We start from the raw sequence: 17828 nt of genomic DNA on the forward strand, positions 1-17828 counted from the left end.
CGGGCTCCGGCAATCCACTCACCTCAGCCTCCCAAGGCGTGGGATTACAGGCTGAGCCACTGAGCCCAGCTTAAATTTTTTTTTTAATTGTAGAGACAAGGTCTCACCCAGTTGCCCAGGCTGGTCGCGAATCCATGGGCTCAGGCCATCCTCTCACCTCGGCCTGCCAAAGCGCTGAGATGGCAGGAGTGAGTCACCACACCTGGTTGCAGCATGCTTTTTATTTATTTATTTATTTATTTATTTTTGAGTTGGAGTCTCACTCTGTCTCCCAGACTGGAGTGCAAGTGGCCACTCCCGGCCACCGCAGCCTCGACCTGCTGGGCTGCGGCGATCCTTCCGTCTCAGCCTTCCGAGTAGCCGGAATTACAGGCGTGCGCTACCACGTCCGGCTAGTTTTTTGATTTTAGCGTAGACATGAGGTCTCGCCTGCCCAGGCGGGTCTCGAACCCGCGGGCTCAGGCAATCCACTCACCTCAGCCTCCCAAAGGCGCGGGATTACGGGCTGAGCCACTGAGCCCGGCATACCATGCTTTTTAAAATAAACTTTTTATTGGGGAATGATTTTAGGTTTCTAGAAAAGTTGTAAAGATAGTACAGAGGGTTCCCATAAGCCCCACCCAGGTCCCCATGCGGGGCCCTCACGTTGGTCAAAACTAAGAACGTGCTGGGTGCTGTGGCTCACACCTGCTATCCCAGGACTTTGGGAGGCCGAGGCAGGAGGATTGCTTGAGGCCAGGAGTTCAAGCCTAGTCGGTGCATACATAGTGAGACCCCTCTCCGCGAAGATCAGAAAACTAAAAGAAAAACAAAGAAAGCGACGCGGGTGTGTTCCTATTGACTACACTCCCTACTGTATTCGGATTTTGACACTTTTTCCACTAACGTCGTCTTTTGGCCCCAAGAGCCAAGCCAGGGTCCCACGATGCATGAACTCAACCTCTCACCTGAGGAGTGTGGCCCGTCCCCTGGGATGTCCCAGCCTCGGGCCACCTGTAATTCTCATGATGAGACAAGGGCTGTGGGCTTTGGGGAGATCCCACAGAGGCGGGGGCCTGTCTCCCACATGGCGCCGGGGTCCCTGGGGCCACACACGGCCGGGGAGGTTGATCCTGGCCTCTCCACAGGCTGGTGCTGCCAGGGCTCCCTTGGGAATTTAGGAATCTCCAAGTGTGGCTGGGGTGACTGGCTTTCCTGCTGGCGAGAGGCTCTCCATCTATTTTCCGGAATTCTTTTTTTTTTCGAGTCGGAGGCTGGAGGGCAGGGCCACGCTCCCGGCCCCCACAGCCTCGACCTGCTGGGCTCCGGCGATCCTTCCGCCTCACCTTCCAAGGAGCTGGAACCACAGGCTCGGGCTGCCACGCCTGGCCTAATTTTGATTTATTTATTATTGTAGAGATGGGGTCTTGCCAAGTTGCCCAGGCCGGTCTTGGACCCCTGGGCTGAGGCAATCCTCTCGTCTCTGCCTCCCAAAGGGCTGGGATGACAGGCGTGAGCCACCGTGCCCGGCTATTTTCTGGAGTTTTGCAAGAAGCAGACATGGGTGCATGGGCCTTTCTAGAACCAAGATGGGTGTCACTGACTCAGCCCGGCTCGGTTCCTGGGCCCGGGGGGAGGGACATGGGGGCTCCGGACAGGGCCGGGCCGGCCTCACCTACGCCTGTCTCTCCCAGGTGATCGAAGAGGTGCTGGCCCGGACCAGCAGCGGAGGCTTCTGCGGGAACGATGGCTTCATGCACATGACGCTCCCCAGCCTGCCCTTCGGAGGAGTGGGTAGGTGCCCCGGCCCTGTCCCGGCCGTCCCCTCAGAGCCACACTAGTGTCACTTGCTGCATTCCCGCCAGACACATCCCTGGCCGGCCTCGGCGCAGAGGGACAGGCGAGGAGGCCCCGCCCGGCTCCTCCACCCCACTCCCCTTCCCAAAGTCTGCAGTAGGGTTCGAGTCCAGCCTGGACAACATAGTGAGACCCCATCTCTAAAAAAAAAAGTCTGCAGCAGAAACTTCTAGACCCAGCTCTGCCCAGACACACGATTTCGGTGTTTTTTGTTTTTTTGATTGGAGTCTCACTCTGTCGCCCAGAGATGAGGTCTCATCAAGTTGCCCAGGTGGGCCTCGAACCCGCAAGTCAGGCAATCCACTCACCTCAGCCTCCCAAAGCATGGGATTACAGGCTGAGCCACCAAGCCCAGCTGGGGTGGGGTTTTTGTTTTGTTTTTTTTTTTTGAGTTGGAGTCTCACTCTGTCACCCAGACTGGAGTGCAGTGGCCGCTTCCGGCCACCGCAGCCTCGACCTGCTGGGCTCCGGCGATCCTTCCGCCTCAGCCTTCCGAATAGCCGGAACTACAGGTGCGTGCTACCACGCCTGGCTGATTTTTTTTGATTTATTGTAGAGATGAGGTCTCACCTGCCCAGGCGGGTCTCGAACCCGTGGGTTCGGGCAATCCACTCACCTCAGCCTCCCAAAGGCGCGGGATTACAGGCTGAGCCACTGAGCCGGATCACTTTTTTTTTTTTTTTTTTTTTGCAAGAATGCTGTTTGTTTACTGAGGGTGCAAAAACAATGGTGGATAAAAGAGTTGACAACAAACAGTACCAGTAGTCATTGTGTTTTTCACTGCCATGCGCTCATGTAAAAAAGGCAAGTATCATTAATAATGACCTTGAAGAAGTGGGAAAAATATTATATTAAATTAAACCCATGAGTATATATTGTTTTAATACTTTTCATGACAAAATTGTTAGTACACATACAGCCTGTTTGTGGCCTACCTAAGTATATCATTTGTTCTGAGTTACAAGTTAAACTAGTTGTTTTTTCTCATAGAACACAATTTTTGCTTGAAAGAAAGACGAGGGACAAAATGGTAATTGAGCAAACATGGTCATAAAAGGGAATGAAGTGAGACTACCACATAAAGGAAGGCAAGTAATGAAGCTAATGATGACAGTCAAGTTTTTAAAAGAAAATTAGCATTTTGTAGAACTTGTATTGACCATCCTGAAATCGACAACTTCTAAAAACTTAACGACTTTTAGATAACATCAGTAGTGAAAATAACGATTGTTGGTATTGCATCATGAAAAGTGTCAGCATTTGTAACATCTACATAACTCTTTGGACCAATATATTCCAAATAAACAATTCATGTTCTTACAACATCATTCAGAATTCAGAATATACTATAGACTTAGACAGGCTTTGCAGGACTGTGTTTTATACAGTCATTATAATGTTGACTAAAAATAAGATACTATTTTTAATGTACAGTAGAATTTTACTGTGCCTGCTATCAATTTATTTCCTCTCACCTTCAAATTCTCCTTTCCTCACACACTCTGTCTTAACAGACATAATTCCTTTAAGCATCTCTTTTTTATGTTAATCATAATATTAAGCTTTCTTAGTAGCAGGTGCTAGGGCCACATTGCAGGAAGAAGGGACTCTCCTGCTCTTCCTGACGGCAGTAGAGGTTGAGGACATCCTATGGAACCCTGCTAACCCAGTTAGTTAACCCCAGAACAGACAGTCCCTCAGAAACCCTGCAGAGGTCATCCTAGAAACACCCTTTCAAGGCTTCTTAGACATGGAAACCGCTGGCTGAAGGCTTTCTGCCCATGTAAATATTTTGATTCTCTTACAGCTGTGGTTCCCAACCATTTTGGCATCAGGAACTGCTTTCGTGGAAAACAATTTTTCCACGGATGAGGTAGGAATGGGATGTACAGTCAAACCTCATCGCTGATGTTATTCTGTGTTTGCAGCACTCCCCAGCGTTAGCATCACCACCTCAGCTCCACCTCAAATCATCAGGCACTAGATTTTCATAAGGAGCGTGCAACCTAGATCCCTCACCTGCACAAGCTGCAGCTGATCTGACAGAAGGCAGAACTCAGGTGACAATGCCAGCAGCGATGGGGAGCGGCTGTAAATACAGAAGAAACTTCACTTGCTTGCCTGCTGCCGGCTTCCTCCTGTGCAACCTGGTTCCTAACAGGCCACAGACTGGTACTGGTGTGTGACCCTGGGACTGGGGACCCCTCTTCTGTAAGATTCCTAGTAGTTTGCACAGGGTTGAGGTCTTACCACTGGGTCTCCACTGTGTTTGTAGGCCAAGCCACTCACCTTTGCATACGGGGACTCTCGTCTATTGTATTCCCACACCACCAGTTGCTGACTGCCTTGCCTTGTCCTCCAAAAGCCTTTTTCTGCTTGTCCCGCTACAACAGAGCAGCCTTGACCTGAAGGAACATGCCAACTCTGGTACTCAATGGGTTAAACTGCACCTTTTCCAGCTAGGTCTGGACCCCAGCCTTGGGGAAGAGCCCCCTTCCCAGTTTATTTTTTCTTAGGTAATTTCTCACAGTCTTAGGGGATCATATACAGATCTTTTACATTCTATAGTTACTCTTTTCTAAAAATTTAATAATTAAAACTTCTGTTTAAGTCTAAACCACGGTGTGGTTTCTCTCTTGTTATCAGTTGCGTATCATTGTGTCTTGTCATAAAAACACGGAAACACTTGTGTGTGAGTTACTATTGAAAAAAAAGATAAGGTACACATCATCATTTAACCTTAATATCCACATGTTCTGTCAGTGTTGATATGGAGAAAATTTAAATTATTGTTAACATTCTAAAGCAACAGGGCGATTGTTGAAGGTATAGACCACAAAATGAATTTGGAGACAACAGATTGTGTAATCAGTATAAGGTAGCAGTTTATCTGTCAGTAGTGATGTACCCCCAAATGCCTCGAACTGTGCCTGGCACATATGTGACAAAGAGTATAAAGTGATAGAGTGATTTTTATTTCAACAGTCTTCCGAATTGATCATTGGTTTCTAAGTGTACATTTGTCAAGTACTATTGCCAAAAAAATAAATGGTTTATTGCTACCTAGAAAGTGAGATTGTTCTCATGGTCTTCATTACACTCTCAGCTACTTTAATTCTGATCCTAACATAATGGTTGACCCAATTAACTTTATATAGAGGTGTTATTCAGTTCTTATAAACAATTTTAGTCAAAAACTTAAAACGTAATACTCACTCTGAGCTGGATGACAGATACAAGCTGTATTTTACTTAAGTGTAAGGAAGTTAAAAATGCAATTCAAATATAGGCTGTCTATTTTAAAGAAAAAGGTATGTAAGTATCTTTATGATTAACAATCATGTTGGCATCAAACTGATAAAAAGCTTATTCTTTTGTTATCAACTAGCAAATTACAACAAGACGTGTGTAAAAAAAACAGATGGGATATTTAAAACATTAATTATTTAGTCTATTTTTCAACACAAGATGGAAGTGAAAAATAAGGTAAAACATACATTTACCATTATAAAATGATTCAGACAAAGGTAATACAAAATAGAATGATGAAAATGATATATTTTCTTTTTTTAATGTCCTACTACAAAATCTAATATCACTTTTCTTAAAAATAAACACATTCATTTCCTCAAGTGTTCCATTTCCCCACACCACTAAAATAATTGAATATTAATGGGGAGGTAGTATTTCTCTGTGTGTGCGTGTGTGTGTGTGTGTGTGTGTGTGTGTGTGTGTGTGTGTGTGAGAGAGGGAGGGAGAAAAATATATTTTTATGGCTATGTCTTTTTAAAATTTTTATTTTAAAGATGTGGGATATATTTCAGTACTAGGTAGATAAATGGTCATTGTACAGATAAAGTTTGGACCTTCCTGGCTATGTCTAATTATATACAAGTTACATGTGCAGATACTAAGACTATTCAGATCATATAGAGATAGAGAACATTACAGGGAACTCAAGTCAAAAAGTGTTCTACAAAGACTCAGCAAACTATGTGCAAACGCTTTCTTTGTAGAGGCAGTCCAGGAGAAAAACCAAAAAAGGAGTCTAAAAGTTCCTTTCAACGTTATAAAAATGTCCTAGAGGTTTTCAGAAATGAGCTAGACTTCATCAAATAAAAGAGGGAGGGGACCGATTTTTGTAAAATAGCAAAGACTGATGAGCTTTGATATGACAGAATAGGAAAGACGAGGAACCAGCCCAAAGAGAGATAAAGAAACTGGATCCCATTGCCTCAAAGTAGCTTAGGTGATACCTGTTTGGTTCAAAATCTCTGCCTCAGAGCAGCACCACACATCCAAAAACGTCTATTATGAGACGGAGGAAACGTGCTTAGATATGGAACAATGTAAATAATATTTAGAAGCAGACTTTAAATAATAAGGCAGACAACTTAATAAGGCAGATACATGTATGACAACTGTTGCAACTGAAGTCTAAAAGGCAATTTTGCGATATCCCAAGAAAGCAACTCATGAAGTAGAGGAAAAGGATGAGGAGAATGAAAAGGAGAAAAAAGGATAATAAATAAAATCGTATAAAACAAAACAGACGCCAATTTCTGTATGAATACAGAAGCAACAGAAATGAAACGCTTTAGCTTTGAGGCATTGTCTATGGGTCATATTAAATGTACTTTCAAAATTGGATTATGGTTGCATTATAGTTTAGATTGTGTGAGTAGGCTACATAAAAGAAAGGGCCACGCTTCATAAACATTTTATGCAATGTTCTAAACATGTAAAAAAATCAAAAGACGTTCTATTTTCTTCATCCAATGTACTTTCCTCTCGGCTAACACAACATTGGCGGGTTGCTTTTAAAGTTCCTTAGACATCTCAGATGCTAAATTCTCATACAATTTTAGCAGCTAGAAAAAGGATTGGAAACCTATTTTGAATTTTAATAAATTAAAAAGGGAAAATTATCTTGATGTTTATAACTTTCATAGAGTAACATTGCCCTTTGAACAAATTAGATGTAATTATGCCACAGTGAGAATTCATTAAGTTTAGAGTCATCGTTCCATATACAGAGAATTTCAATTTTATTTTCATTCTTAGTTTTGGAAAAGGGTTTATCTAGCATGGTAATTTACTTTATTTATTTAGTTAAGTGCTGTACTTTTAAAATTAAAACAGGAGATCTACTTTTGAAAATGAAGAGCCAGCTGGGCTTGGTGGCACAGCCTGTAATCCTAGCACTTTGGGTGGCCAAAGCGAGTGAATTGCCTGAGCCTACAGGTTCAAGACCAGCACGGGGAACTTGATGAGCCCTCATCTCTACAATAAAAAAAAAAAAATTAGCCAGACATGGTATCGCATGCCTGTAGTTCTGACCTCTTAGAGGGCTGAGGTGGAAGGATCACTAGAGCCCAGCAGGTCGACACTGGAGTGACCGTTAATATGCCACTCCACTCCAGCCTGGGGGACTGAGTGAGACTCCAACTCAGGAAAAAAAAAAAAAGGAAAGAAAATGAAGAACCTATTCAGCAATTAAAATTCGTTTGAAAAATTTATATTTGAAACAATACCCACAATGCTAATTTTGTACATGAAGAATTCTGAAATGCTTTTCAAGCACTGGGCTAGAAAGGGATGAAACAAACTTAAAAAAGGAATGAAAATGTGCAAATATCTAGAAATAAGAGCATGTGACCCATTTGAGAAACAGAAAAGTCATATATGGCTAAAACATGAAATGTAAACATAGGACTGGTCAAATATGAGGACAGAAATGCACGTAGGAAACCAAGAAACTATTTTATTGAAGAATGTAAATTAATGATCTCCAAATTTTATTCATTCATACCCATGTGGATATGCATGTTTACTTATCTATTATTTTTATTGGATTTACAATGATAATATAAAAACAATAAATATCACCTGTAACACAAAAAAAGAACATAAAAGGATGGAAAAGAAAAAAAAGTGAAATTTTGTTTAAAATATTAATGTGTTTTAATGCCAGTATAAGAGATTGAAAGATAAAGTAATGAAGAAAGTAAACCAATGGATTAAAACCTTAATATGTAAAAGATAAACATTTATGAAAATTTTGGGGTCAAAGAAAAGGTGTTATGGATCATTTGTCTATTTTTTACCTTTTTTTCTAAGGATTTCTTTATTATGATAATAACGTTTTGAAAAATCTAAAGCAAAAACAAATTTTAGAAAGTAAAGCCACATGTTTTAACTCTTTTGAAGTAGTTTCAGACTTAGGACATAAATGTTCATTTAGACCACAGATGTAAAAGCAGTCCAAAGTACTCTAAGAAATTCAAGCACCAGGTTACATGATATGATTTTTGTGACTGATTTGTGTTAGGTATTCAAGAAACAAAGTGATATTCTTTTCTTATTCCAACATATCTATATCCTGGTCTCTTTTCTCTAAAGCATCACTATAAAACATATGCTCTTTAACACTACAACTTAAAATACCTTTCCTTTCTATTTCTGAAAGAAGATTATGAAGGAGTTCATGCTGAACCACCACCCACATTGGAGTGTTGAAAGTAGTTCCCTATGTACCAAATAAACCCAGCGGGAAAGAAACAAGATCCTGTACTCAGTGTGTATCCTTGAACATTTCTGACAAGTAAAAAGAAACTCAAATACCAGCAGAGTGCTTCTACGAACTGGCTATATACAAACATTTATATTCAAGAACAAAGCTACACCTCTTGTTAAAGGTCTTCTTCTGCCAGTTATTTTGTTCAATTGTAATTTTGTTCTTAAGAAAATATTATCTCTGTAATTCTACCAAGTCACTGGATCCTTGACTGCTTTGTCTTCTAGGAGTCAGTTGTTAAAATTAAACTATTGCGGTTTTTCAGAATACTTTTTTGGTAATAATTTCATGGGTCAGGAAACAAACTTTTTCGTGTTTATACCATTGATGTTCACTGCCTCTCCGAAGTGGACACAATAGTGTTGCCATCGGCCCATCAAGCATCAGTCTAATCTTTACAGTCTGTCATTGCTTCTTACTCGTAGAGAACAGACATATATTTCACATGTACCTTCTACATAAGTTATAATAATACCCATGGGGAGCTGCATAGTTTCAATGATTAAAAATAATGTTCTGAGGGAGAAGGAATTTATTTTTGAAGTTAGATTATTTATGTTCTCAGTTGTTACCCACACATTTTTGGGGAAATTGTTTTGGGGGACACATTTTTTTTTTCCTTGGGGGGAAAAATGTATGTGTGGAACTTAATTTTTCCAAAATGCGGAGCTCAGTACTTTTAGAAGTTGTATTTAATACTCATAATTTAGAGATGAAAAAACACTTATCTCCCCACAAAACAATACAATCTTCTTACCAAAGCATAATTCATCAGATATTAATGTGTGTATGATACAATAATCCTTATGAAAACTACATTAGCTTCATTGTCAGTTTCTACTCTACCCACCTCTGTTTTCCTCTTCTTTTATGATTAGCACTTTAAAAAAAAAGTGCATAGTTTATAACTGATGTTCACCATTTGCTAAGCACTTTTAAGCTAACAAAGCAAACAGAAAGTTCCTGGAATGGTTCCTGTCACCACTATTCACCTCAAGCCAAACCCAGGGAATGTTCCCCTCAGTAAGGTAGCAGTCACTCTTTCCCCTGGGAAACACCAGGCTAAAGGTATGAATACGCTACGTGAATTACAGTCGGCTGAGACAACAAATACCATGAATCATTTATTTGGAGGCAGGCTCTCTTTCACTTCCCACTCTCTCTTCCCTATAAAATAAGAAAGTCATTGTGGTTTCACAGATCTAAATCTACAGTAACAAAGATAGACATTATGACCAAGGATAGCTGATCCAAAAATAACTGAGAAGAGTCAAGTGACTTGTCAGGTAGTGCAAGAATGTGGTAGTTCCGTGAGTGAGATCCATGGATTGATACAGCTTTTGGATTCTGGACACAAAGTACATCCTTAATGAAGATGTTGATACCTGAGAGTGACTCATGTGATGTCTATGCAACAGCAACAAAAAGTGTTCTTTCAGTATAAAAGTTAACTTGGACACAGCTTGAACAAAGAGAGGTCAGGAATTATGTTAAGATAGCAGAAAGTGAGGTAAGACAAAACAAAGCCTTATAAAACAAATGTCAAAACAAAACTAATAAAGAGAAGAACTAGCATACAATTTCCAACAGAGATTACAATTCGTTATGATCAAACCAATTACTGAGAGGATTTCACAGAATTGCAATTAATTGGTTAAACATCCCACATTTTAAAAACAAATAGATATCATTTAACTGTTTCATTATACCCCACAATATAAAGTAGAAATACATACCTTGGCAAAATATAGAAGATCCTTTGTTGTCTACTGTCATTCTGCTTTCTTTCTAATCCCACCAGTCCAAGTTATAGTTATATCAAATGAATGTTTAATTTTCAAATAAATCAAAATATTGCTACTTTGTTTAGAATGCCTTCACCACTCACTCCCTCACATCCCTTTTTGCTTTCCTACCTAACATATTTCTATGTAACGTGAACACTATTTAAACGCTCCTTTCATTGTAGTTTCCTTCTTATATACTCTGTTACATGTCCCTTATATAATTACTACAATCTTTGTCACATCATCAATTAACTACTGATAAGTTTTTGACATTGCCTAAAATGTGTGAAGTAGGAATAAAATTTTTTTCGTTTTAGTGTTTGTAATATGATATACTATATTGAAGACCAGAATTTTTTGTTGATATGCTTGTATTAAGAAAGATGGAAGCATATTTATTTGGGTACTTTTCAGGAGCATATCTGGGTACAGTTCAGATTTGTTAGTAAAAACCATTCTAAATTAATCATTCTATATTTTAAAAATCTCATTGGTAAAGAAAAATCATATTATAGCTTTTTTTCTGATTAAAAATTGAAAACATCCTCCTCAAGTTATTTATTAACATCAAACCATGTTTCTGACACAATTATCAAGCCCCTTATTCAAATGTATATATTTTTCTATTAGTGATCAAGGCAAATATATTTCCTTAGGCAACATTTCAGTTTATAAGACTTAGCAATTTTTAGATAAGATACTTTGGAGACAGTGAATTGCTTTAGAAGTCACTAGTGAGCCACTTGTGAAATAATAATGCATCATTAATATTGATATTTGAACAGTAAACATTTATCTCATTTTCTTAGTAATTATTTTTTTATCAGATGAAATATACAGAGGATTTGAAAGCTTATGGCCATTTAAGATCTATTGTCTTAGCACAGAAAAACCTGCATATACATGTTTATGGTGGTTTTATTCATAATTCCCCAAAGCCAGAGCAATGAGGGTTTCTTAAATAAGTGAATAAATAAACAGTGGTATGTTAAAATTCTCCCAAACTCACGGAGACACGGACACTAAACAGCATGATGCTGATCGGCTCCTGGGTCGACACAGAAATCAGAAAGGAAATTTAAAAATTCCTAGAAACAAATGAAAACAAAGAAACTTCTTACCAAAATCTCTGTGATGCCATGAAAGCAGTCCTAAGAAGGGAATTCATATCTCTGGGAACACACATGAAGGAAATACAAAGGTTGCTAGTTAGCTTAATAATCACCTAAGGAAGTTGGAAAAGCAAGACCATCAAAACTCTAACTTTAGCAGAAGAATCCGGATCACCAAATAAAAGCCCAAATTCAAGTCATAGAAGAAAAAAATTTAATACAAAAAAATCAACAAAACAAAAAGTTGGTTCTTTGAAAGGAGAAATAAGATTGATGGACCCTTAACTAGATTGCCCAAGAAAAAGAGAGAAAAAACCCAAATAAACACAATCAGAAGTGAAAAAAGATCAAGTCACAAATGACCCCAAAGAAATATAAAAGATTATCAGAGATCACTTTGGACATTTGTATAGAAACAAATTTGAAAACCTACATGAAATGGAGGACTTTCTGACATCACACAATCTCCTTAGGTTGAAACAAGAAGAAATAGAGACCATAAATAGAACAATAGCAATTAAGGAATTGACGATGTCATAAGAAAACTACCCACAAAAAAAGCCCTGGACCAGATGGCTTTCCAGCAGAATTCTACAAAACATACAAGGAGGAGCTGAGACTAATCCTATTGAAAGTATTCCAAGCCAGGCTTGGTGGCTCAGCCTGTAATCCCACGCCTTTGGGAGGCTGAGGTGAGTGGATTGCCTGAGCCCGTAGGTTCAAGACCCGCCTGGGTAGCGAGACCTTATCTCTACAATAAATCAAAAAATCAGCCGGGTGTGGTAGTGCATGCCTATAATTCCGGCTACTTGGAAGGCTGAGGCAGAAGGATTGCCAGAGCCCAGCAGGTTGATGCTGTGGTGGCCAGGAGTGGTCACTGGACTCCAGTCTGGGTGACAGAGTGAGACTCCAACTCAAAAAAAAAAAAAAAAGAGTATTCCAGGCAATTGAGAAAGATGGAACTCTTCCCAAAACATTTTATGAAGCTAACATCACATTGATACCCAAACTGGGTAAAGATCCAACAAAGAAAGAGAACTACAGGCCAATATCCTTGATGAATATAGATACTAAAATTCTTAACAAGATTCTAGCAAACTGGATCCAACAACACATCTCAAAAATCAAGTAGGCTTCATCCCTGGGATGCAGGACTGATTCAACATCCCCAAGACCACAAATGTTATCAACATCAACAGATGTAAAAACAAAAACCACATGATTATATCATTAGACACCGAAAAGGCTTTCAATAAAATCCAGAACCCCTTCTTGATAAAAACCCTTGAACACCTAGGTATAGATGAAACATACCTCAAAATAATAAAAGCCATCTATGAGAAACCCACAGCCAACATACTGCTAAACAGACAGAAATTGGAACCATTTCCCCCTGAAAACTGGAACAAGACAAGGATGCCCACTCTCACCCCTTCTGTTCAACATAGTATTGGAAATTCCAGTAGAGCAATCAACCAAGAGAAGAAAATCAAGGGTATCCAAATAGGAAAAGAGGAAGTTAAGTTATCCCTGTTTGCAGACATATAATTTTATCTCTTGAAAACTCAAGAGAATCTGTCAAGAACCTCCTTGCACTTATAAAGGACTTTGGCAAAATCTCAGGGTATAAAATAAATGCACAAAAATCAGTCATACTTCTATACACCAACAATAGACAAACAGAAACCCAAATAAAAACCACAATCCCATTCATAATAGCCACAAAAAATTGAAATATCTTGGTATCTTCCTAACCAGAGAAGTGAAAGACCTTTACAATGAAAACCACAAAACACTGCTCAAAGAAATCAAAGATGATGCAAACAAACGAAAAAGCATTCCATGCTTATGGATTGGAAGAACCAGCATTGCTATGATGTCCATTCTACCCAAGTCAATCTACAGATTAAACACAATACCCCCTAGTTACTAGCAGCATTCTTCTCAGGTTTGGACAAAAATATAGGAGTTCATATGAAAACATAAATGGCCACAAATAGCGAAAACAATCCTTAGCAAAGAAGAAAAAAAAAAGCAAGTGGTATCACACTTCCAGACTTTAAACTTTATTATAAGGCTACCCTAATGAAAGCAACCTGTTATTGGTACGAAAACAGGTATATAGACTAATGGAACAAGATAGAGATTCTGGAAGCAAAACCTCAATTTCTCAACGAACTCATTTTTGACAAACCTCCACCAACCACGACTGGGGAGAGGAGAACCTGTTCAGTAAATGGTGCTGAAAAACTGACCACATACAGAAGATTAAAACAAGACCCCTATCTATCCACCATACACAAAAATCAACTCTAAATGGATCAAAGACCTAAAAGTAAAACCTCAAACTATAAGAACCTGAGAAAATGCAAGAGACTCCTTTATGGAATTTGGCACTGGCAACCAGTTCTTGACCAAAACCCCAAGTACCCATACCATAAGAGATAAGATAGACAAGTGGGACCTCATCAAACTGACAAGTTTCTGCAAAACCAAAGAAATTATCAAGAGAGTGGGTGATGGCCCACAAACTGGGGAAAAAATATTTGTCAACTGTATATCTGACAAAGGTCTAACTAGGTTCTATAAGGAATTCAAACACACTAAAAAGAAAAAAACAGTCCCTTACAAGTTGGACAAAAGATATGAATAGACACTTCTCAAAAGAAGACATATAAGCAGCCAATAGATACATGAAAAAATGCTCAAACTCATTAGTCATCAAAGAAATGCAAATTAAAACCACACTGAGCTACCACCCAACTCCAGTAAGGATGACCATCATCAATAACTCAAAAAACAACAGATGCTGGAAAGAATGCAGGAAAAAGGGAACACTTCTACACTGTTAGTGGGAGTATAAACTAGCACAGCCTCCATGGAAAACAGTGTGGTGATTCCTAAAAGATCTAAAAATCGACCTTCTATATGACCCTGCAATACCCCTACTAGGAATATACCCGGAGGAACTCAAATCACTCTATAAAAAAGATACCTGCTCACACATGTTTAATGCAGCATTATTCACAATAGCAAAAATATGGAACCAAACATGCTGCCTACTGAAAGGAAACTGGATAAAAAAAATATGTGGTGCATGTACATGATGGAATATTACGCAGCCATAAAGAAGGACATATTTATGACTTCACAACAACTTGGATGGACTTAGAGTCATAATACTGAGTGATCTATTGCAGAAACAAAGAACTGAGTATCACATGTTCTCACTCATAAGCAGACCTTGAACAATTTTGCAATGCTATAAGAAAAGGATTGACAGTAGTGGGAAACTGCCAAGGACTGGGGGGTGAGATTGGCAGTAGTGGGAATCTGCTTGGGAAAGTGGGGGACACACCTCATTAACAAGGGTACCTGCATAATGAATATTTTTATACCTAACTCTGAATTGTACCCTACATCTTTAAAATTAAAAATATAAAAAAGAAAGCATAAATTAGAAATAAACAAAAAAAGTGGTATGTTTATACGTTGTGATACTGCACAGTGATAAAAAGTAATCAACCACCATGTCACACCTTAATAGATAAATTTGAAAAACATATTTCTAAGATAAAAAAAAACTAGTCTGAAAAGGCTACATTATAGGATTCTGCCATTATTACTCCTTGAAATAGGCAAAACTATAGGAATTGTCAACAATCAGTGGTTTGAGGGGCCAGGGTTGGGGGACATTCAATAGATTTTTTTTTTTTAGTGCAGTGTAAATATTTTTTAAGGTACTATTGTAGTAGATACATGACACTATGTTTTTGTCAAAATCCATAGAACTTAAAAGCAAAAATTTTGATACTTTATGTATGCAAATTATATAAATTATTTAGAAAATTGTGTTACTCCACGGCACGAAATACAGAATATGACATAAAAATCAATTAGTATTATGTATGCATAGAACGACTTCACTGAAGGGGATGGGGAAAATAAATTGACTGAAGTAACTTTGGAAATGAGAGGATTCTAAGATTAAAAATAAAAAGAGCTGTATATAAATACTATACTTCCTAGTAGATAAATTTGTGTCCCCCGGGAGTACAGGTTAACAAGCTAAGACAAGTATACATGTATACTGAGACTGAATAATTAAGTAAACAGATGGTCAATAATGGAAAGTTTTTTGTTTGTTTTGTTTTGTTTTACTATTGAAGTAGAAGGTTACAGACAAGGTAGGGTAAAAGTCTAGAATGATCCATGAGGTAATGGAATAAAGTTGGAAACATCAGTATAAACTCATGTTTAGCTTAATACACATACAGATGTTACATCTAGAAATATTTATAGTACAGCCGGGCTTGGGGCTCAGCCTGTAATCCCGTACCTTGGGAGGCTGAGCTGAGTGGATTGACTGAGCCCGTGGGTTCGAGACCCACCTGGGCAACTTGGCGAGACCTCATCTTTACAATAAATCAAAAATTAGCCGGGCGTGGTAGCACGCACCTGTAATTCCAGCTACACGGAAGGCTGAGGTGGAAGGATCGCAGGAGCCCAGCAGGTCGAGGCTGCGGTGGCTGGAACGGCCACTGCACTCCAGTCTGGGTGACAGAGTGAGACTCCAACTCAAAAAAAAGAAAAAAATATTTATAGTTATGTGTATATATATATATGGCCTAGCACACACACTTATATTTCCTTGTTTTGATGAAAGCGCTTAGAAGTAATGACACCTCTTAGCACACACCAAGGGAGGGCTCAAATCATGGTTTCTAATACAACTGTCCAATTAAAGAAACCAGTACTCTTTGAAGAAATGGCTGGTTCTAGGACTCAGTAAGGAAATAAATGAGATGAAACTGGAGTCAGAAAATTGAAGGCAGGAAGGAAACGATGGGGTGGGAGGAGGGAGGAGGAAAGGTGGGAGGGAGGAAGGAAGGAAGGAAAGAAAGAATGAAAGAAGGAAGGAAGGAAGGAAAGATTGGAGAGAGGAGTAGGTTAGAAAAGAGAGACAGAGAAAAGAAAGCAAAGAGGGAAAAAAAAGTAAAATCGATATCAAAGACACAAAAGCCAACCAAAAATGTTCCTATATCCAAAGCTGAAACAATTTAGGAAACAAAATAAAATCGTATTAAGTATGATATAAATTTTTATAATAGTATATATATAACCACATATATGTGGTTAAATAAATGATACCAGTTATAATAGTAAATATAACCACATATATGTGGTTAAATAAATAAATAGAAAAGAAGAAACACATTTTCTAATTTTCCTAAGCAGAAAAATTCTCAAAAAAAAACCCAACTGTATAGACATTTCACCCCTATGGAAGTAGAATATGACTCCTGATCTCCTAAGTGTGGATTGCATGTAGTAACTTCCCTTGGAAGAGTATAGGAAAAGGTAAAAAAGTAACTTTAAATTCAGGAGACCAATTAGAGATTCCATGTTAATGGTTCGTATCCTTGATATGATGCAATGAAAGTTGCATTTTACCTGTATGAGTTTTCTCCCTAAAACTCATAATCCCAGTATAATCATGAAAGACAGAGAGAGAAAAAAAAGACAAATCCTAACTGAAGGTCAGTCTAAAAATTACCTGGCTAGTACTCTTTATGAACAATATCAGCAAAAACAAGGAAAGTCTGAAAAGCTTTCATATCCAAAAGAAAGACAAGGAAACATGATGACTATATGTATAATGGTAATTAGGATGAGATCCTGGAACATAAGGCAATAGGTAAAAATGAGGAAAATCGAAATAAAGAGTGGTCTCTAGTTTATGATAAGCTATTAATATTTTTTAAAATTCAGAAGATTCTTGTTAACCTTTTGTTTTCTCTCATTTGCCCTCTCTTTCACACAACCAATACACAGAGAGCATATACACATTACTGATTCATATCATACACAGAAATTGGCATGCTATGGCATTGTTAGCATCTGTTTACTTTCTGTAAACCCTTGCTTAGCTCACTTTAAAGAAGATATAACCAAGAAGAATTCTGTGTGTATCCATGTATCCTATAATAAAGATTACCTCTAAGATTCTTCAGTTCCAAGTGTTTGAATTTCAAATTTGAAAGATTAAAAAAAAAATTATTTTTATTTTTACCATATATTTTCTTTTTGATGAGTCTTTTCAAGTAATTTGGAATCTGTAGAATTTTTTAAAAATATATGTAGAAACTAGAAATAATTTTTAATATTTCATCCTGCACAGAGATACATTTGAATATTAACTATAATATTCTTTCTAAACTTTCCCCCTTGGTAAATGATAGAAGAAAGATCTAGAAAAAACACTGTCATAAAAGTTTGAGGGTGACTTCAATAAAAATCTTAGGCCAACAGTTCAGTTAGTGGATAATAAGCACAGCCTATGCATCCAGTTTCTGCAAAAGCTTAGTTCTTTGAGCTTGTCCTTTATATCTGTTCATTTCAGACACACTCAGTGAAATGGGCAGAGTTAGGAGGTAGAAGTCATGTATTATATTGAAGTTCAGGAAATGTGAATGCAGCAAAGCTATTGATTGTCATTGTGAAGAGGCTAGTAAA

General features: G+C 38.4%; 1 protein-coding gene across 1 annotated transcript in view; it reads left to right on the plus strand.

The window, feature by feature from the left end:
• Positions 1–1820, plus strand: part of LOC103276530 (aldehyde dehydrogenase family 3 member B1-like) — a 4673-nt gene extending 2853 nt beyond the window's left edge. Inside the window, exon 4 of the mRNA XM_008073945.1 lies at positions 1674–1820. Coding sequence (XP_008072136.1) covers positions 1674–1820 — 147 coding nt within the window. The remainder of the gene's footprint in view (positions 1–1673) is intronic.
• The last annotated feature ends 16008 nt before the right edge of the window (positions 1821–17828 follow it).

Source organism: Carlito syrichta, unplaced genomic scaffold (assembly GCF_000164805.1).
Source record: "Carlito syrichta isolate Samal-C Ts95f unplaced genomic scaffold, Tarsius_syrichta-2.0.1 Scaffold316216, whole genome shotgun sequence".
Lineage (NCBI taxonomy): Eukaryota > Metazoa > Chordata > Mammalia > Primates > Tarsiidae > Carlito > Carlito syrichta.